Raw genomic sequence first — 21,668 nt, 5'->3', positions numbered from 1 at the left:
CCATTTTTAAACACGGCTGGTCACGTCACCTCTACTAACTATGGTCACATGCACAGCTGTTTCATATAATTTCGCGCCAGCAATCCCTTATCCGAGCGAACATTATGACTTCCGTTCAAGATTTCTGTGTTTTCAAAAAGCCAATCAAAAAATAGGTACAATGCGTACCTTGTGAGCTTATGCTTAGTTTTAATAGCTTATTTTTAAAGGTCAGTATCTGGGAGTTTAGTTGCTATAAGTGAGAAGGCCATCACTGTAACGATAAAGGTGTTACTTTGAAACTGGAGACATTGAACTCGTGGTAGAAAACTTGTGGCCCCTTGGTCGCATCCTGGAAGTAAAACCAAACAAGAGAGACGGGCTTGTGAGGAGAGTCACGCTGAAAACCAAGTCCGCAGTTCTGGAACGTCCCATCGGCAAGATCGTTCTTCTAGAGGCTCCTAGACTCCATGAGAGCAGCTAAACATTGTTGATCTTGATGTCCTCAGTGCACTGCAAGCAGTCTCTCTATTGCTCGGATATCAGTGGGGAAGAACGGATAAAGCAAAATAAGTGTGACTGCGAGTAACGCGGGCGGCTCGCGGCTTCGCATATCACGATCGCGCGCGTTGCGTTCTTCTTTGCGTTCTTCCCTACCGATTTTCGAGCAAAAGAGAGACTGCTCGCATTCTATGTCCTCAACCAAGAAGTTTGATTGTAATTCATGGCTCAGAAAACTATTTCATCCCACCCTGTGAAGCATTACAGCCCACGGGCATCAGCCCATAAACTGAATTAGGCGAATTAGGCTATTTCGACCCTTATAGCCAAGTTGGATCCTAAGTAGGTTCTGTATTTTACCCATCCAAACGGCCCCAATTTGGAGGCTTAAGCAGATCTTTTTAATTTACAGTTATGTCTTCAATAAAGAATATTACATGATCACCTAATGTTATCTTCTCCTGTTGATGGTATCACGAGTGAGAGATATTTGTATCCCCAAACGATCATGTAATGTTAAGTTTACTGTATAGATGAACCATCCAAATCTAAGTCATGTCAGTTTTTTTTTCCATTTTAAAAGCATGCACCGAGAACAAAGGTAACTTTAGCCGCGATTGTTCTCTCCAGTATCTCAATTTAAATACTTGGGACAAAATCCTTATGGATAGTTTCGACTGGGTTTCCAATTGTAACTGACTATTTGTAAAATTCAAGAAAAAATACAGTATCAAAATATCTTTCACCATCAAAACGAGAGCAAAATGATCCAACACTGAACTATAATATTTACAACTAAGTAAAAAAATCCTCATCACATTTTGCTTGGCGAATGTATAATGATACATTAGAGTAAGAGACGAGGTAGTGCGACGAAGCCATGCATAGTCTAGAAAAAATACTCTATCGTAAAATTAGCTTAAAATTTACTGTAATGAAAAAATTCTGTTTTTTAAATTTAAAATACGCATGGGACTGACCTCAACACTGAATTTTCCAATGTATATGCGGAGATACACGGCTGATTCAGTGACTCACTCGACTGTAATATATACACTACTTTTACTAATGTAAATAAAGTGTGTTGGGAGGAGTACAAAGATATATATATCCTCTTCTAACTACAGTCGAACCTCTGTTAAGCGGCCACTCTCGGAGACGAGACAACTTGCCGCTTAATAGAGGTGGTCGTTTAATAGAGGTTCACCCGAAAACAACGTTGGGCGTGGTCCAGTTTTCAGTTTATCAAATATAACTACAAACAAATGCAAGAGGAAAAAAAGTAGAACACTGACAGTTATTATGCAGTCCATAACGTTAACAAAAGCCAAAGAAAAAATTACGTGTACAGACGCGACGTGTCTGTCAATCCAACACTGGCTCTTGTGCTGTACAAACAAATTAAAACGCTTCGAGCCTTTGTTTTGTCATTGTTTTAATTAAATACCGCTGAAAATGTGTTTTTACAGTATTCCAAATTGTCATTCTTCTACCTTCATCTGGCTAAAAACGTCCAACCTCAAATCTTCCTGGCCCTTAAGAGAGGTATAAAACAAAACAAATCACCCTTGGGACGGCAAGAAACTGGCGGCTGTCGCTGGTGGCCGCTGAATTGAGGTTTTTATTACAGTGTATAGCTGACATTTTTTCCGGGACTTTGGCCGCTTGCCGCCAAATAAAGGTTGGCCGCTTAATAGGGGGCCGCATAATAAAGGTTGGACTATACTCAGAACTTACAAAAAGTTGTACAAGATTCTAATTGTACAGTCCATTTATTGACATCTACTGCCCGATTTGGAGACTTGAGACTAAATGTACAGCAAAGCTATGCTCCTGGGTTTGGCACGGCCAAAACAGTGGATATTTTTTCCGAATTCTATAGTTCATCAACTTTCTAGTAGTTTCTTTAAAAACAACGCAGGTACGAATTTTTTTCTAAAGGGCACTTGCGAAGATATTGTGTAACCTTAAATATTACCTCGGACCCGGGAATATTACTCAGTTTGCAATTAAGTACCAGTATGTGTAGTGCCAGTACTGAATTGTTACGCGGCTAATGATACCATGTTTTCACGGAGACTTTTCAAGTCATGACGAGGAGGGACCAGTCAAGGCTAGGAGGGACGACCAAGCCTTTACCAACAGACTTGGCACTTTCCCACCAGTAGCGAGCAAATGAACGACGGATATTGCGGGTATAAATTTTACCATTCTGGTCTTCTGCGAAGTAATACTGCCAGTCTGCACTTCCCGCCTGAATATAGAAATCTCCTCCTGGTTGTGAAAAGATAAAGGCAGCGTTCGACATGTCGGCCCCATCGTTTAATGCAACAGGGACGAAGGCGATGGCTGCGCGTAAAAACCGTAGGGTAGTGTAGCCAGCCGCGTCTAGGTAGCGATGCTGTCCTTCGTTACCGCATCTTCTTATGAGCTCTCTTCCAAGAGTGACCCTTGTAATTCCCTCTACAAAGATTTTGTTGCCTCTCGAGTAATTCTTAAGGAGAAGAGGGCGAGAGACAAAAGTGTGAAACATTAAACGAAAAAAGGCCCAACTACAAAATTTTTAAAATTTTGTAGGGTACTGGCTGGAACACAAACACATTATGAACAACGGGGATAGCCTTAAACTCATCCAAGATTAAATTGTGAAAGGTTCTCATGAGAACAGTTGTCTAAACGTTCTGAAGCTTGCGTAACACTAGCAGCTTTCCATAGTATGAAGCTACTCCAAGGATGGGAAGCTAGTCGCCGCATTGTTTTGGAATCAAGTTAAAGAAGTGATCCTGGCAAGCGCTTGTTGAACCCGGACTGCTTAATATATAGTGCAAAAAGCTCAGGCTATAAACCCTATGGCCGGCATAAGGTCAGCATTTCTTCGTAGTGATATAGAGATTTCCTTGTGAGGATTCACGAATATATTTTTTATGAAGTCAGGCAATCAGTTGCACTATAGAATATCATTCCAGATTGTCTCCGTATTGGCTTAATAAATTGTGCACAGATTGGGGGCTCACTAAATTTTGGGACTCCCCTAGTAAATAACAAAATAGCTCTACATATATACACACACGCACACACACACACGCACACACACCACAGGAATCCACGTTTATATCATTTGATTATGAACTTGTTCTTATTTGATCATTGTATCGCACCCGGCAGCCTCAAACGTAAAATGTTACCTTCAATTTAGGATCGATTTCCAACAAAGATGCTCTGGGATTTCGCTTTAAAAATCCAACCGCTGAAGCCAACGACCGTAATGGGCCAGCACTGTTGTTGCTGGCGATATCCTGAAGTGCATGATTCAGCTGTGGGGACGTTTCGTGTTCTTGGTAGCGGGCTTCCATGTGGGGCTGCCCAGTTTCCATACCTTGCAGGGACCTTGTACCAGTAACCCCGTCTAACTTCTCCTGCATGTTTGCGTACAGGTGATCGCCCCGTGGCACCAATTGGTCTGGAACCGTGGGATGCGTACATGTCCAAAACGCGGCATTCTGATAAAAGCACGCCGATGAATCGCTATCCATGGCTTCATTCTCAACAAGACATGCTTCCTGTTTTGGGATAAATCTAGTGCCTTCACCCTGGGAAGTATGGCTTTGATCCAGAATGTACACCGCATTTTCGCTAGCTACAATAGGTGTATCATAGTTTCGGATAGATTCGGTGTCTTCATCCCACGAGGCTTCGTCTTGATCGGAACTGAAGGCACTTTTGTTGTACTCTACAACGCGCTTTTTAATCTTTGTCGCTTGAGAAAAAGTGGCTTCATGTGCTGTCCTGGAAAAAACTTCAGCTTGGTATATCTCGGTGTGACTTCTATTGCTCCCAAATCCCTCAGTGGTGCTTTGATTGGAGGAACGGTGTTCAGTATCACTGCGTGGTTCAGCTTCCATTGCAATTGAACTCAAATAGCCTGATTCATTACTGTCTGGTTCCCTAGGTTCTTGGTTAACTGCCATAAATTTGTGATCTCTTTCCACCGGATTAGGACTAATGTCGGCAGCTTCGTAATCCGAGATTATGTACAAACTCTCGTTTGCTTCAGAGTTTCCAGCTTTCGAAAAAAAGGAGTAATCATCATCTTCGTCGTCCCTCACGGTTACTGAAGGAACGTCGACGTGTTTGTACTTGTGGTTGGCAAAGAACTCGTAGGAGTACATCTTCTCGATGACTTCCTTGGAGGGGCGACTCCTCATATCAGTTACATGACAAGCAACCTCTGTCTGACAGATAGTTAAGTCTGGCCATTCACTTTCGTCGTGACTTTCCAGCCAGAATCTCATAATCCAGGACGTCATTGGCACCCTTAACAAACGAAAGAGTAATATGAATATATATTACTTGTCATCTGTCTTCCGTGACTTGTTGCAACTCAGCGACTGCTAATTCCTGATTTACTGAATCGTACTTGGTTACAATGGTATTTAAAACTAAATTTGTGCCTAGAGTGAGTGTCTCCTAGTTTAAATTCTCCATTTGTCTAAGCATTTAAAACTCGATTCTCAAAAACTTCGCTTGCCGACTTTCATTTGCCGAGCAGCATGGTAATGAAATGATCTTAGATAACACTTACTTATTTTAGGGTTATTTAACGCCATCTCCACTGGATACGTTTTTGTTCTTAATATTAACTGATGATACTGATTGCGTCGATTTTACTCCGTTTAAAAGAGATTTTAAAACGTACCTGTTCGTGAGGCAACCAAAGATGGCGAGAGCGGGTGGTCTCTGCACAGATTCATATGCCCAGCATCGATGCATTAGGTTATACAACCAGTCGGGACAGCCCTCAGGTTTGCTCAACTGTCCGTGGTGTCTTATATGAGGCAGAATCTGAAATATGGATCTTACACATTTAGTTTGAAGTAATTCAAGAGAGATAAATGAATGTTCTACAACACAGTGATCAGAATTTGCTTGGGGTTTAATTATTCTTCATTCAACAAGCGAATGTGCAGTTGCGTCGGCCTCACGGTTAGTGCGCTCGTCTCCGGATCAAGTGGTCTGGGTTCCAGCCCTGACTGGAGACATTGTGTTATGTTCTTGACTCTCACAGTGCCTCTCTCCGCCCAGGTGTATAAATGGTTACCGGCGAATTTAATGCTGGGTGTAACCCTGGGATGAACTAGCATCTTATCAAGGGAGGAATAGAAATACGCCGGGTCGTTCCATGCTACAAAAACCGGAGATAAGCGCTGGCCTGGTAGGCCACTTGGCTCGTATGCAGACTCCACCTAGTTTACCATTAAGCGAATGCAAAAACCCGACATTCTAGTTCAGTTCCCTTGGACAAGTGAGGATATTTTCCTTTTTAGCGGTTAGATATTTAAATTTGTAAGCTATTTTTATCTTTTTAGGTCTTTAACAATTGCTTTTCCGCCTTGGTTCTGTTTTCTTCTTTAGTCCGGTACATTTCCCTAACCCACTCTTGATGGTTTCCGTCCTGAGAGTAGCAGTCGCCATCAAAACGTTGCCTTCGAGGGCTTGGACGTAACCAATGATTATCAAACTCTGCCTATTGTAAAAATTGTTTAGAATGCATTGAGTACAGCCCTAGAATTTACCTCATGTTTTTCAAGATCAAAGAAGGGCACCGAGAGGTCTCGCCCATGCTGTCCAGTTGTGAACGATGCGTACAATTCCCAAGCAAGACTTCCAAGTGTCCCAACATCACTGGCATGTAAGTAATGCCCATCTAAGATTATCTCTGGTACGCTCCTGTAAAAAAGGTGTATTATATTGTTAGTGCAGGGGCATATCATTTCTCGGGCAGTTTATAAAGCTTTCAAAATCCACTAGCAAGTTAATTGAACAAACGATAATATATTCACTTCAACTCCGTATATACAAAAATAAAGTGTCTCGCCTAGCCTGGTGCTAAAATCAAACAGTAACAGGCCGAACTGGTTAGCCTTGAATGGAACGGAATACTTGTGAACATTGTAATTTTCAGCAACAAACTTATTCATGACTGTGATTAACCGACGTCCTTCATTTAAGTCTACTTATCAAACAGTCTTGATACTAAACAAAGCATGGGGCTCTAGGGTACTCACCAGCGAGTAGCATCAGGTGGCATGACAGATTCTACCACGCATGAAGTATTGGTTACTTCATAAGCGCTCATATAAAGAGGCTTAGAGCGACCCAGACGGCCAACCTGGACCTGGACAGAATAAAAGTGAAGGATGAACTCATCCGTTCTGGCCGACACGTGCTGATTGTATAAGCAGTTGAACATTGTGGAATTTAGAAAATACTGTTGTTAACAAGCATGTTTTTGTCTGAAAGTACACTACTTGCAAAAACACTTTGGAAGTTAAAATTTCTGACGTTTAATTTTCGGACATTTTTTTATCTCATTTCGGACAAAAGTTCGGAACAAATGTGTACTGTTTCAGTATCGAACCAATTCCGCTAGCCTGTCGTGATGTGTTTTGTGTCATTACTATTTTAATGACCTCAGAATTTGACTTGATATATACTGTTATTTTGATGAAATATGAAGTAAATGATTACCACTACCATATAGTTACTACAATGTCATGTACTGACCTTGTCTGGCGCTATCACGCTCACGTGTTCAGCGCTGAGGTCTCCGTGTACGATGTGATTCACATGAAGATAGTGTAGAGCAGACGCTACTTGAGACAGAAAGGTGGCTATGTCACCAATTCGGCATCTCTTGTCAAGAACATATTCCTTCAGGTTACCAAGAGGGGCCTCTTTTGAGATCTGATAAAAAGAAAAACTTACTTTTCATTTCTTAGACCTCTCATCACTCGTGTCGAGACGATTAAAATGATTATCAAAGACTGTAAAGTTACTGTTTTCCTTAGAGAAGTTGCTCAATGAAATAATTTAAGCTCGATTTCAACCTGAAGTTAAAGGAAGTTACAGAACGTTCCTATATTATACCTGAGGGTAGCTATAATCGTACTTACAATTTCCACAGTTGGACTGTGCGAATCCAAATTATGTATCTTCCAGATCGGAACAAGATTTGGATTTTTAAGAGCGAGAAGTCTTTTCAGATGTTGAACATCTCCCTTTGTAATATTCTCACGTACCACAGGCATGCCCTAAAATTGAAAACACTGCAAGTTATAATAATTCAGCATGCATTTTTAACTACTTGTTAACCGAGAGTGAGGTCTTTACGGGAAAATCTCAAACAGCGACGTTGCCCTATTACGGTAAGGCCGAGGTTTGAGAGGCTTTGTCTGTGGAAGTCCGTTATCGGCCCGTGAGCATTACGGGAGAATAATGTCCTAGAATTACCAGAATTGGCCGATCCAATTATTGGCTACAAACTCGAGCCATATCATAAGTCTACTTCATAACTAAAAATTGATTAATTATTTCCTGATTTCGACAGTTTGCTTTTGACAATACATTGATTCTGTGAGAAATAACGTATTGAGCGCTTAGAGAAACAGTTTGAGACCGCATAATTATTATCTTTGAAGATCACGTTATTATTATAACTGATTACAACTATATAAGCTCTAGTAGCTGCAAACTCTTTCCCTTTGCTGATTTGGATTCATTTTCATAGTACTAGCTACAAAAGAAGTTTATTTCCCTTTTGGTCCCTCGGCGTTCTTTCGCAGCTTTTTTTTTTCTCTTCTCAGCTTTCTCAGTACAGACACCTTCTGATCTTTAAGTAGCTTTACATGATAGATTCATGATAATAGACACACCAACCTGAAACATTTGTCTTTTGGGAAAATCATCACGTTTTGACAATGTACCATCCAAATCTTTCTACGATGTCCAAAATACAAAAAGAAATATGTTCAGTCAGTAAACTTTATCTATATCCACACATGTCCAATATACACAAACAGATACCAATCGACAAAACACCCTCACCAATCGTACCATCAGTAAATGATCACCATTCGTCGAAGTAGCCTTGCCATTAGTACAAATTGGTACGAATGGAAAGCTCCTCAGTCGATTGGTATTTTTACAATAACTGTCTAATTTATCCCGCGCCGATTAGCTTGATACCACACGTGTAGGCTTGGAGTTCTTATTGACTCATAACCGAAGTGCACGCTTGGAGGTTTACAGGGGGATACGGAGGGAAGAAAGTTCGTGCACCTTCGGATGTCTGCGTTCTCTCACTCTACAGTTTCTTTATTTTTGCCTGAAATTTTTAAGTATATATATTATATCCCATTAAATTCTACTTAAGTTTCTATTCAGGTGTGGAGGAGTAAACGTATAGAACAAATGTGCCCCCAAAAAATTAATTACAAGTAGCTTTGAAAATAGGGCGACATTTTACCTCCGTTTCCTTGCTCAAGTGCCAGGGGCGGTCATCGTTAAGTTCTGAAATAATAGAGAAGTGTAAGCTACATACACAACTAAGGCTACACGCAACCATCAAGTAATTGCAGGGCATTTAGATGCACATCTCTGAAAATCAATAGCCAGTTTGTGTTACTACTGATCATAGTTCGTCGAATTGCATGTGAATTGTGAAATCAATCAATCAATCAATCAATTAGTGGATCAGTCAGTCAATCAGTCAGTCAGTCAGTCAGTCAGTCATTCGGTCAGTCAGTCAGTCAGTCAGTCCGTCAGTCAGTCAGTTAGTCAGTCAGTCAGTCAGTCAGTCAGTCAGTCAGTCAATCAGTCACTCTATCTCTAGTGACTGAAAAGAAGAAGGAAAGGGTTTTTCCATTTTGATCATACCTCGTTGTTAAATTATGAAATCAATCAATTAATCAGTTAGTCAGTCAGTTAGTCAGTCAGTCAGTCAGTCAGTCAGTCAGTCAGTCAGTCAGTCAGTTAATTATAAATCAGTCACTTTATTTGTAGTGTTAAGCATTATTATAAACAATAGCTTTTCCGACTTGGCACTGAAGAAATCAAATCGTCTTACCATATGGCGTTTCTTGGTGGTCTTCTATTGACTGGAAGGGGAGCTGTTCGTAAGTCAGGTCTGATAAGACAGAAAAGAAAGTTAGATGTGAGGCTAAAATTAGTTAAAATGTGAGACTTTGGTTTTGTTGTCAGTAGGTATAAAGTTTCTATGAGTCCCAAGACACTGAAGAAATCAAATCGTTTTACCATATGTCGCCTCTTGGTCCTCTTCGATTGATCGGTAGTTGCACTCTTCGTAAGTCAGGTCTGATAAAACAGAGAGGGAAGTTAGATCAAAATGTGAGGTTTGGTAAACCTGGTTTCATTGTGAGGTAAAAAGTTTCAATCACGCCCTTAACTCTCCACTTGAGAAATGATGTTGGTAGACAGTGAAAAAGTTTCTACTACCCCAGATCTCATTGTAGCCTTAAGATTTGCCCAAATTAATGGGCCATTTCTTAGTTGTCTTTTGCCTCTGTTTCAAAACGAGCCCTCTTTCGAAACTGTTTTTGATCTGCGTGCAGAGGACGTGCAGAGCACTCGTTTTGACACAGGCTGAGGCAAAAGCCAAATGGTCTTTTGACTGGGTAACCAAACATTTCGTGTCTGGTCAAAAAGTCGGAATCTGTCTTTAGCCAACACAGCTGAAACTTTCAAAAGCAGGCAAGGATTTCCTCGATCTCGAGCTTGCCGTTATCGTAAAATTTGAAATGACAAAAACATGAGTCACATATACAATCCTGAAAATTCAAAACGATGTTATTAAGTTTATTAAACAATTAGATCGAGATTTCTATCGCGTGATAGTTGACGAGGGCGCAGTCCGAGTTAACTATCACGTATAGAAATCGAGAGCGAATAATCTAATAGTTTTAGTATAAATCTACTAGTCGTTCAAAAGTTGATCTAAATCCTCTTCACAGACACTTCGAAAACGCCAAGACGCGACCGTCATTTTGTTAACAAGGGCACACTGTTACGCTACTCACTGTCTATCACAGAATAGATAGTGAGTAGCGTAGCGTAGCCAATCAGAGAACGGCATTCGTGATAGAACGCTAGTAGATATATACTAACAAGAATTAGTAGAATTCTACTAATATACTAATGTAAATGCTGTAATCTGATTGACTGAGCCATTGAACACTATCAGCCATTAGTGTGCAGTGTCTGGAGGTCGTCTAGGAAATGGCGACGTTTTTTTCGTTTTCCCAAAGATTTGGAGGAAAATTTTGATGCAAATGGATAATTAAGTTCCTGAGAAGTCTAAACGAAGGACATTTACGGTTTCTTGACTTTTAATAAAAATTGAAATAATCAAAAAAACTGAAGCGCGCGCACACAACTTCAATTTTAAATGACAATTCAATCCGAACGATCTTTTTCAGGCGCAAAGTTTAATAAATACGTCAGGAAACAATTAGAAACCATTATTTGAAGTGAATTTTAGTAAGAATTCTACTAAAACAGTTAGATTATGAGCTCGAGATTTCTATGAGGTGATAGTTGATTCGGCCTTCTGCCTCATCAACTATCACCTCATAGAAATCTGGAGCTCATAATCTAACTGTTAGATATTTTATGCTGACTCAGTCGTCGGTTGGACTGAAGCCTGAACAACCTAGCCTCACAAAAGCAGTTAACCTGAAAAAAATGAACCTCAATGTATGACAAAAGTTATTACCTGAAACAGAGCTGTATATGTCTTCCGCATTTCCAATGCTCTGTGCGACAAAAGCAAAGCAGTTATAAGACATTGGTGTGACTAAAAGCATTTTATGGAAGTGGTTTCCTTACTTTCGCAAACTCTAGATTTCGGACCAATAAGTGTAGATTAATTTGGCGAACAATTTGACGTATTTTTCATTCAGCAGTCAGTTTAAAAATAACAGTAAGTGGCTTTCACGTTATGTTGTTTCTTTTCCTTTTAGACGATATTTATATTCCCGAACAAAAAATGGATCTTGAAAAAATGAGATAAAAGAAGCCTTACAGAGCTTTCGTAAGTGACGTGATTATCCAGGGAAGGTGGGTCGGGCCGTGGTGGCTCTTCATCTATAACAAAAGATGAGTAAATAGTGGATGAGGCACTGCTTTCTTTTCTTTTTTTTTAACATTTTTATGAACAGAAAAGAATATCAACAGGAAAAATCAAGAGAAGATGAATCTATTTAAAATAATGATACTTTGCCAAGCCGACTAGTGAGGAAAAAACATAATCAGGGGATATTGCATATATGGATGTTTGTATCTCAAAGCACGACAAATTTAACTCGGTTAGAGAATTTAATAATCTAGCTTTGAAAGCATCGTGGCAATTTCGGTCTTGCTTCACGGGTGATTGACGATTTTTCGTGCATAAATTCGATTGGGGCATTGTATGAGATTTAATACAGTTTGCACTCTCCAGCAATCCAGTTAAAGCTTAAAATTTAAAGTACAACATTGAACCTACCCTTATCTTTTGAGATTCTCTTCATAAGCAAGGGCGCAATCCATTTATCTCCAAGTAGTTGGTAGAGTGATATTTTACAGGTCTACATCGTAATTGAACTCATATGACCTATCCTATGTGAAAGTATGACACATTAAAAGAGGAAAATAATATGCACAAGTACCTGCATTTTCATGCATTTCGATAAGCCTTGCTTTGACATCAAATAATTTGGGTCGTCTATGTCGCTGGAGCTCACAGCACTGCATCATCAGCTCATACTCCTTTTCTTCAAAACACTGCTCAAAACGCAGTACCTCTTTACGGTTCTTAATCTATAAAGTATTGAAACATTAGTGTTAGTTGTATCCCTTTGCAAAAATTATAGCTTCCGATTAATTCCAAGGGTGGATTCAGGAAGGTTGGGGAAAAAGCACTAGAATATATAGAACAGTTGTTTTAATTCAAAACTAGATTAAAATGTATCTATAGGAAAAACAATATCTTATTTTATAAAGTAACCTTTTCAAATTATTTCGGAAGGTATGCCTCCGACGTCCGGTGACCTTCGAGGGTTGGAGACTTTTGCTTTCCCTTCTTGCACTTACAAGAGTTCCCCCTCCTCAGCTATCATTTTATAAACTCAGAATCGTCGTTCTTTGATTCCTATTTCTCCAGTTACTATCGTTAACTTAACTTGCAAACATGTTTGGCAAAATGTTAAGAGCATCAAACTTATAACTGTGATCCTCGTGCCTTGAAATTCATTTACAAACACACCATCTTGAAAACCAATCGCAGCCTAATGGATTTCATAAATTTGCAATTGCCTAATCTAATGTTCAGAATGTGCCAGTGAAGTGCATTAATTCCTCCACTGGAATGCACTTTCCCAACTTACACACAGAGAAACCTCTTCATCCTTCCCGACGTGTCTGTAAGGGAGGCATCCATAAGTGAGCACCTCGTACATCAGCATCCCAAAGGCCCACACATCAGAGGCAGTGGAATAACGGTGCTCCAAAAGACACTCTGGTGCTTGCCATCTCATCGGCAGCTCCTCAGCTGTTGTGCTGATAAATTCTGGTAGACAATCATCCACTGAACAATAGCTATACAGTGAATCCGGATCTTCAGCTGGAAGTAAAATAATATGACTGACTGCTCGTTTGGAGATTACTTTTCAATGTCGCAGTGACTTGGGGGAGATAAGGGTTACTGCTGTTGAGATTAACTGAGTAAAGGAGGGGTGAACCCGCTTAAGCTAGGACTTCGTCGCTAGTACGAACCTCTGGCACTCAGGGTTTGGCTGCACTGCTCTTTTACTGGGTCATTTGTACGGTATTCAAAGAAAGAGCATCTGCCTCCGAATTTTATTGAAATGCTGCAAAATTCCTTGTATTTGCTTCCACGGTGACTTTACGTTCGTTATCTGAGTAATTATTTTTATTATACATTCTGGGCTCTTACTTTGGTTCGTAAGCTGCTGTAAGGATTGCATCCCACTCAATTTGCAGACATAGTTGTCACCCACAAGCACGTTTGTTGCCATGACAGCGCGGTGTACGAAGTCCAACTTCTCTAAGTACAACAGAGCGTCGGCTATGTTTACGAGCATCCTAAGAAGCTGGACTGGCTGGAGACGAGGGCTGTTTTCGCGGGATCGCCAGACAAACTGCAAAAGATTTCCCCATTTTTCAAATGCTGTGATAATATGGTACGGCAAATGTTTCGTGTCGTAGCCTAGGAGAACAGTAATGTTTGGGTGTCGAGACTCGTTTAATATTCTCAGACAATCGGCTTCTCTGATTAGCCTCTCTCTAGCGTTGGTGGAGGGACTGTCCTCCAGAAGGTGCTGTTTCTTGACAAACAGGACTTTCACAGCCACTTTCTTTCTTTGGAACATCCCATGCTTGACAAAGGAACCCGAGCTTTGGCTTACTATTGTTTGGTTGATTTCCAGTGTCGGTGTCCTGTAGATGGAGGACAGGTGTTTGATGTGAAGGTCTTCGGGAAGGTCATGCTGCAAATTTTGGTTTTTGAATAGACAATGAACCAAAAACGTCCTTATTTCTTTATCAGGACAGAGAAGCACTTCTGAAGATCGCCGCTGAAGAAATGCACGACATTCCGGCCTTCTCTGCACTTTTGTATCTTTAAGGAGATTCACTAAGCATCCACCTGCTTCCGTCCTCACTTCTGTATCGTAACAGGAAAAGCGAAATACACATGAAAAGTCACAAAGGCTCATGACACCGCTAAGATGATTTTTGACTTATGATTTTAGCAGAAAATTGTATAAGCTCGTGAAATGAATTACACTGAAAAAAACCAATGTGTTCTAATTTCTATTCCAAATATACACCACGTACCCATTTTGTTTTTTTTAAAACACATGGGGTGACATGTCTGAGATCATGCTTTCTATTCTTGTTGTACGAACTACTTGAGTTCAACTTGAAGCTTCTGTCTCTAATTCAATTTAACAGCCTTTGATTTTATTAATTTAGGAAAGTTCTATTTTTAAGGCTCGGCCCACCTTTCGTTGCGTTGTTCATCGCAATATCTGATAAAATCGACCCTGCTAACAAACAAAACCTCCAGTCATCTCCACCACCTCTCTTTAAATACTTTTCCACGAGAAGTCTGAATAGTTTCATGGCCCGTCTCTCAGTCTCCATTTGTGGAACAGGACGCTCACAGTATACCTGAGAGGAGCATGCATTCAATCAAATATCGATCAGTAAATGAGCTCATTACTTAATTGGTGCTCCTCTTTGCTTTCGTTTCCGTCAGAAACAAGCAGTGAATGGTAGCTGAAAGGGCAGCTTGATGCAGCTGAGTTTTAAATTGATGCCAAGGAAAAAAATAAAGGGCTTTGCGTTGATTGAAAGTTTTAATAGTAGGGATATGAATGTTCTTGGGCCTGTAATTTCTGAAAGTACCCGAAACAGCAGCCTCTTCGTTTAATTCTAATAACTTTTAAATGGAATTTTCAGGGTGTCATTTCAGATTCTGAGAAAACTGGATATCAGGAGTTTGGAGCCAATTGGGAAAATGACGACAATGTCCACTCATCAACACAGCATTTGTACTACAACGGAGTTTGCGCCAACGTTAGATGGTTTTAGGCAAACCAATGCGGGTGTTGATCAGATTTTTATTCAAAAACACTCGCATTGGTTTGAATTGTTTAAGGCTCTCTAGACTAGTCAAAAAAATAAAAAAGTCAAAAATCAAAGACTTACCTTCCCATGAACATAAATCAAGATACAGTGCAGATCAATCCACTTGCTATTCTTCTTGAGCCCTTGAAGAACCTTTAAATCGCCACTGGTGATTTTCCGGTTTGAGCAAAACTCTTGGCACTCGTCTAGCAGCACTTTCAACTTATCTTGAGGTTTCAACAGACACGGAATTGCCTCCTGGATGAACTCTATCGAATATCGGAAATCATCCTTCTTTTTGTTGTTCAGCTGATCGCCAAATTGTTTCAGCTCTTTCTGTAGCTTTTTAAGATCTAGCTCCAGGGTGTCGATACGCAAATCCCCCTTTCGAACTCGCTGTATCATTAGCAAGGACAAAATACGGCTGTATACGTAAAGTTTGAGTTCTCGTTCTGAATGTCGGTCGGTTTTGAACAGTCCCTCGGGCGAGAGAAAAGATGACCTTATAACGACTTCCGCAACCAGCACGTTCTCGTAGCAGCTATCAAAGTTGTCCTTGCAGATCAAAAGAAGAAGCAGCTGAAGAGCTTGCCTTACGACTTTGGCGCTCTTTCTGCTGCAAGATATTCTGGCTAAGATCTCGTAGATTTTCTCATTGCAAGAGAAGAATTTACCCCACGATTCTTCTAGATGCGGGAGAATTTCATGGAGTATGAAATCTTCTTTTTCCTCTTGAAGTGAACGTGCGTTGTTGTCCATGTCACAAATGAATTTCACTGGGTTTTCGAGAAATTCTTCAATCGACCATTTAAACGTGACGTCTCCTGAAATCGTTGTCAAAAAAGAAAAAATCATGGATTGAAACTGTAACTGGAGTGTATATGAGATAAATAAATGCTACGTGACTCGTAAGGGAGAGTCTGGATGCGCAAACGGACTTATGATATTATTTCCATGATGGAATGTGATGACAAAATTAGATCTATAAATCAGAAACAAGTATTTGGTATTTAATTGTATATCTATTTTAGCTAAAAGAGAGGCACCGTGAGAATCATGAATACATCTAACTTCAGGGTTTATCTTTTAACAGTCATTTAATTGAAGAACAACAAGGTCGACAAGTGGCTCAAAAATTAACTGACAAATGAAAAATGTACTCTCCCACCCCCGAGACCCTCTTAAAGAGGCTGGACAGTATTATTTTCATCAGCTGCCTTCGTACGAAGTCGATCAAAAATTCCTCCGCGCTTTGCGATAAAAACGTTGAAAACGTTTAAGTTAGCGGATTAAATCCCGGTGGGTAAACTACGGAGCAGTACTTTCGTTTGGTTCTGCTTATTGCGCTGTAAAACGTGGCTGCAACATTTTGGTCAGTTGATGAAACCCCTAGTTGATGTAACCATTCGGATCATAGGCGTATGGGCACTTTCGGACTTAGGGGGGTGGTGACCTTCTTGCCTGAAAAATTTATGCAATGTCCGAATGCGTAAAGAAACGTTCTCCCACATCTAATGAAACTGCTATAATTGCAAAAATAGTTATATTTAAAGCTTGCATGCTCACTCAATCAATCATACTCTATCAACAGTCTCAATCCGAGTAAAATCTCAGTAAAACTTCTTAAAAGAAAAATTACTTATGAGTTTTGGAAATCACACCAACAGCATTATTTTGTAATGTTTTCTCTCTAGTTTCGTTGCCCGAATCATGAGTGTTTTGCCCGAAAAATCACATAATTTCCGTAGCTGGGGGGGGGGGGGAGGCTGCAGCCCCCCTCACCCTCGCCCCCCCCCCCCCCCCCCGCAGCTAGTACGCCTATGATTCGGATGACACCGAGACGGTTTTACAACTTTCATGTGACAGTATTTTAATGGACTTAAGATTAGTTTATGACATACCTTTCCCGTAAAGAATGACTTTACTCGGCTTTGCATTCCACTTTTGTACTTTCTTTCCATCTCGCTGTTCACGGTTAATCAGGTAATAGGAGCCTAGACAATTCTCACCGACTTCAATTATAGTTTCCTCCGATGCTCCGCGGCCATTTTCGGGGTTGACCTCTTTCGATGGGGAGTTGTTAGGAGACTGTATTGCGCTTGTACTGGGCTGGTCAAGATTTTCCTCACCTGAATAACGAGAAGCATAAAGGCAATATTTGTATACTGTTGATTTTTATTTATCGTTACTTGAGGTCTTACTTCGTTACTAAACATGTGTTGTTAAATACCAAATGTATGAAGTGGCCTTGTGTGTACAATCAACTAAAATATTTAGCGATTATGGCCATGTATGGAGTTAGCGAGAATTAAACTATTTAACCTTGCATGTACAACGGCATGCTATCTCAGCGTTTACTACATCACACTTATACCTATTGGATGATTAAGAGGAGCACCCTTGATGAATGCTCCTTTCTTAACAACAACAACAACCGGACCACTGCATTTTACAACGATGTCAGTGCCGTACGTCTTCTTAATGACAGGTTTACATCTTCCACGGCTTCCTGGATGGTCATCTGAAACATGAAATTAAAAAACAAAATAGCTGGCTCTACTGATTGGAAAAGGCTGCTCATTCCCAAAGTAACAAGGGCCATTGCTTTCAGAACTTTTCGCTATTACATGAACTCATATACAAACTTACTCACCCGAAATCTGTGAGGAAACGTCGGAACTTGAGTAACCAAAACTTGATCCTAAAGAGAGAAGTAAGTGCCAGAATTAGCATATAAAAGTATAACTAGTAGTAATTGTAGATTAAAGAGTGCGCTCTAGTTTTGGTAGACTTGGTATGTTAAAAAAACAAAAATTCTAGGGACAGCATTTTATGCCTGAGCTGTTAGGTAGGCGTGAAATTGGTCTCCCTTTAGCAGGAGCGAAAACAAATTAATTGATCGCAAAGCACGTGCATACGAGAGGGTTTGTTCTCGTTTCTACATGTATAGTGTAATATTAGTTACGACCGGTTAGTAAAAAACATGGACTGCAGTCGGGAGGCGACATTTAGTCCGCAGTCCCCATTTTATACCTGAGTCCGCGCGAGTTTTATGCCCAGTCCGTAATGCTCAGTCCGCGTTTTATACATAAGTCTGTGTTTTATACCCAGTGCGTAGTCCGAAGTCTGCCTTCCGCAGTCAGCAGTCCACAGTCTGCAATCCGCAGTCCGCAGTCCGCAGTCCACAGTTCGCAGTCCCCAGTCCCCAGCGCATATTTTATACTGACCGTGTAAATCGACACCAACCATGTTTGTTCCGTTGGTATGCGAGACGACGTGCTTTTAGGACCAAAACTAGGACAATTATTTTGTTAACAAACACGACTTTGAATCGCCTTGGCTTTGGGGTAACAGCTACAGGGCATTTTCACTTCTGAAACAATGAAAGGGAGGACATGTTCGTGTACCAAAACAACCCTGTGGGAGTTGAACTCTTTTCCTACGTAAACACTTTCGCTAGGTTTATGTTACTTAGTCTGTGCACAGAAATCTAGGCCAGCAAAGTGAAACTTATTTCCTCCTTTGATTTATTCAGCAGAAAGCAGCGTTGGTTTCGGTAGAAGAGAAGAGGGTACACAACACACAGGCAAACTACAGCTTTCTGTCTGTACGAAAAGTCGTACACATTTCGTGAAGACATGTCCACAAGATTTTTAAATGCCATTAACACTGACTTCGAACTTTAAATAAATAACTTCAGTATCCGCTACAGTCCACAATAAGCTTCCTCGACACTCGAAAGTCCGCAATATTGCGCAACACTCGAAAGAAAGCACATGGACAAACATGGACATGACGTCATTCGCCGCTGAAGAATTTTTTGGGGGAGCCAAATTGGTGTCCCCAAATTCATAGATCTCGAATTTTTCTGCATTACGCGATTAGAACTGCGTTCTGTGGAACGCAATAAAAGAGGGTTTAAGATCAATGTTATAGGAAAAGTTAACACAAATTAATGTGGGGAAATGCTGAGTAATAAGCAAGCATAAGGTATCAAACAACAACAAGCAGCCCGGCATGGGCGAAGCCTACAACAAAAAGGCGTACGTGCCGTTTTCATATCGGAGACTCCATAAAGATCACATTTCGTACGACTGATCGGCATGAAATACGCTTTTGACCTGGCTAAACAGGATAGTGTGGTTTACAGGATTCTACATTGGCAAGACAACCGAGTGGCACGAAATTTTTGCGGAAGGTTAATTCTGCGGATCGGCAATTTTTTGTATTTTGTGGGAGCTAATTTTTGCGATTGTTAAAGACTGTTTTTTTCTTACTAGGTATAAATTTTTGTCATTTTTAGGGAGTTGCGTTTAATTGAAATAACACGAAGAGATATAAAGTACGGTAAACGTTAGACTTGCCACAAGTTGACCTCATGAATTTCAGAGTAGGATAGCAGCTGAGCGAGTGAAGCGAGCAGCGAGGTTTTAGGTTGTGTGGCGGGTAAAGAATAAACAAGACGAAGGACTTTGTAAAAGTGTAAGACAGATATATCAGTGTCAAAGTGATTACCAGTTAAGAAGTCCCCTGTATATGCGTGACGACGCCAGTTTCTGTAGACTCACGAGTTTAACGGAACTAAAATATCTACATTAGCCTTCAAATTTCGTGCTAAATATTCTCACATTAACTGGTAATGTTTAAGCGCAAAAGCTAATTTGTAAAAGTATATTTTTACGTACATTATGTACATTGCAAACATTTGCAATCGCCTACTCGTTTATCGAAAACAAACTCCGTGCGACTGATGCAAGTATTTCCCCTGATCAATAAAAGTAGACATCAGTATTTACATTGCCGTTCCTTGGTTCAGGCTCACTCTTATAGATCTTACCTTCAGAGTACTTTTCTACCTATTCCAAAAAATATTCGACTGAATAAAAAATGCAATCAAAATACAGCCAAGGTTAACATCCCAAAGCCAAGGCGATTCAAAGACGTGTTCGTGAACATATAAAACTTATAAACAAGGACAATTCCCTCAGATTTTGATAAATGCTACCGTCGAAGCGTTTAATTTCACCAAAATCCAACGATAAGAGCACAAAATAGCGAAGCCCACGGCGACTGAATGGAAAGGAAGATCCAGCGCAAAGACGAGCTCATATGGCCTGCTCACATGCTCACATGTTCGTTACATGTCTTAGTAACGGTACCAGTTTACTGGCCGTGACATGCCCCTGCAAAAGTCAAGCGGGGTGGCCATTTTGGTGTCCTTACAGGAACGTGGATTTTTTTCTGCATATAACCCTCCACAGGAAAACCAACTCCAGAAAGCCAAAAGTGAAAATCAGGCTTGCGTTCTCCGAACGCAATAATGAAGGGAAAAAAATGCTAAGGTACCTGGAAGTTCTTGGACCTTAGGTACATTGTTTCTACACCACTGCCATTGCCGACGTTGCCACGACAACTCATATTCTTTACCGTCAAAACATGAGGCAAGAGGAAAGACATCTTTGCTATCTGCAACCTGAGAAGCAAAAAAATTTAACACTCCCATTAAGGCTTTGCTCAGGTATAACGTTCTCATGATCATATTATTCAGATTGTTCATACCCTAACTACAGCTAGAATCCTGACTAACATTCTCCTAATTTTCTTTTATCCCTTTCTTTAGTCAGTTATACTCATTAGTTCACATTAAATTTGACTGTTTTTTTTTTTCCTTTGAGATAAAATGTAGGAGACATTAAAACACTATGAAGAAAGTTCTAACAAAACCAGTTGCCTCGTTTCCAGGATTAGTAGGACTAAAATGCAAGACATGGTTGCCACTGACATTACTTTTCAAAATTTCCTGACTTTCCCCTGATAAAAATACAATTTCCCTGATCATATAAATACAAAATGTCAGATATCACGATCGAGTCTTCTAGCCTCCCCTAACAGGCGCCCTTTCCACTTCTTCAAAAAATAAAAATATCACTGAGATCACAGTGACCCCAGAAGTTTCTTCCAGCCTTCATTGGTATTGAATCAGCCTTCATTTTTCCTGACTTTTCTTCAAAGTGTCAATTTTCCCCGACTTTGAAATTTTTTTCCCTGACCATTCCTGACCTGTAGCAACCCTACAAGAAACTTTAAGTTTGTAAATGTAGAATAGTTGACGTGTATAGACTTTCAGCTTATGGCTTTATTTGATATACAGGGCGCCATTGAAAACCACACGTGTCGTTGGCTCCCTGTTGATTAGAAATAACCTCCATATCAACATTGTTAAACGAAGAGTGACAACAGTTCCTGGTCACTTCTGCCGTTTTTACGTTAAATGTACCCTGGCTGCAAATCATTAAATGACACCTCTAATGTAATCTTCGAGTATAGTATGGAAAAATTGCGAAAACTACTTAAGATGCGTTTGTAATTCTTACATAAACAAACAAGATCTCCTTGGTTAGGCGAAATACATAAGTCAGCAACCAAAACTCAGAAGCGGCGGATTGACAACGTTCCAGGAAATACTCAGCTGATTTCTGTCTAACGGTCAGACCCTCACTGTTTGCCGCAGCTGTAAATTCTGGAAGGCAATCAAACTCAGGTCCTGTGAATGAAAGTAAAGACAATTATTACATCTTACATAAGGTTCCGCTACCTTTTCAGGTAGTTGCAAAACAGCTATTATACCCAACTTCAAAGCTACAGATGTACGGTCTTAGAAAAGTACTTTATTTATTATAATAACTTTACATTGTAAATAC

At 40.2% G+C, this 21,668-nt stretch overlaps 1 protein-coding gene across 6 annotated transcripts in view; it reads right to left on the bottom strand.

Annotated features, from left to right (window-relative positions):
• Positions 1–1,898: 1,898 nt before the first annotated feature.
• Positions 1,899–21,668, bottom strand: part of LOC110066670 (uncharacterized) — a 43,313-nt gene continuing 23,543 nt past the window's right edge. For 5 of the 6 annotated variants that reach the window (XM_089286954.1, XM_089286956.1, XM_089286955.1 and 2 more), the window contains 23 exons: positions 21,342–21,511; positions 20,314–20,440; positions 17,621–17,668; positions 17,342–17,488; positions 16,869–17,096; positions 15,049–15,791; positions 14,340–14,508; positions 13,271–13,999; positions 12,702–12,937; positions 11,985–12,135; positions 11,360–11,421; positions 11,051–11,090; positions 9,574–9,633; positions 9,386–9,445; positions 8,786–8,829; positions 8,197–8,256; positions 7,434–7,571; positions 7,045–7,224; positions 6,546–6,655; positions 6,054–6,207; positions 5,177–5,322; positions 3,666–4,794; positions 1,899–2,974 (listed from right to left, as the gene is read on the bottom strand). In XM_089286954.1, the coding sequence (XP_089143080.1) occupies positions 2,564–2,974; positions 3,666–4,794; positions 5,177–5,322; positions 6,054–6,207; positions 6,546–6,655; positions 7,045–7,224; positions 7,434–7,571; positions 8,197–8,256; positions 8,786–8,829; positions 9,386–9,445; positions 9,574–9,633; positions 11,051–11,090; positions 11,360–11,421; positions 11,985–12,135; positions 12,702–12,937; positions 13,271–13,999; positions 14,340–14,508; positions 15,049–15,791; positions 16,869–17,096; positions 17,342–17,488; positions 17,621–17,668; positions 20,314–20,440; positions 21,342–21,511 (5,342 nt within the window). In that variant the 3' untranslated portion in view covers positions 1,899–2,563. The remainder of the gene's footprint in view (positions 2,975–3,665; positions 4,795–5,176; positions 5,323–6,053; positions 6,208–6,545; positions 6,656–7,044; positions 7,225–7,433; positions 7,572–8,196; positions 8,257–8,785; positions 8,830–9,385; positions 9,446–9,573; positions 9,634–11,050; positions 11,091–11,359; positions 11,422–11,984; positions 12,136–12,701; positions 12,938–13,270; positions 14,000–14,339; positions 14,509–15,048; positions 15,792–16,868; positions 17,097–17,341; positions 17,489–17,620; positions 17,669–20,313; positions 20,441–21,341; positions 21,512–21,668) is intronic. The other variant, XM_089286958.1, reaches the window with a different exon arrangement.

Source organism: Orbicella faveolata, unplaced genomic scaffold (assembly GCF_042242905.1).
Source record: "Orbicella faveolata isolate gen_17 unplaced genomic scaffold, um_ofav_v1 contig_14, whole genome shotgun sequence".
NCBI lineage: Eukaryota > Metazoa > Cnidaria > Anthozoa > Scleractinia > Merulinidae > Orbicella > Orbicella faveolata.
This window is presented reverse-complemented; position numbering and strand designations above follow the sequence as displayed.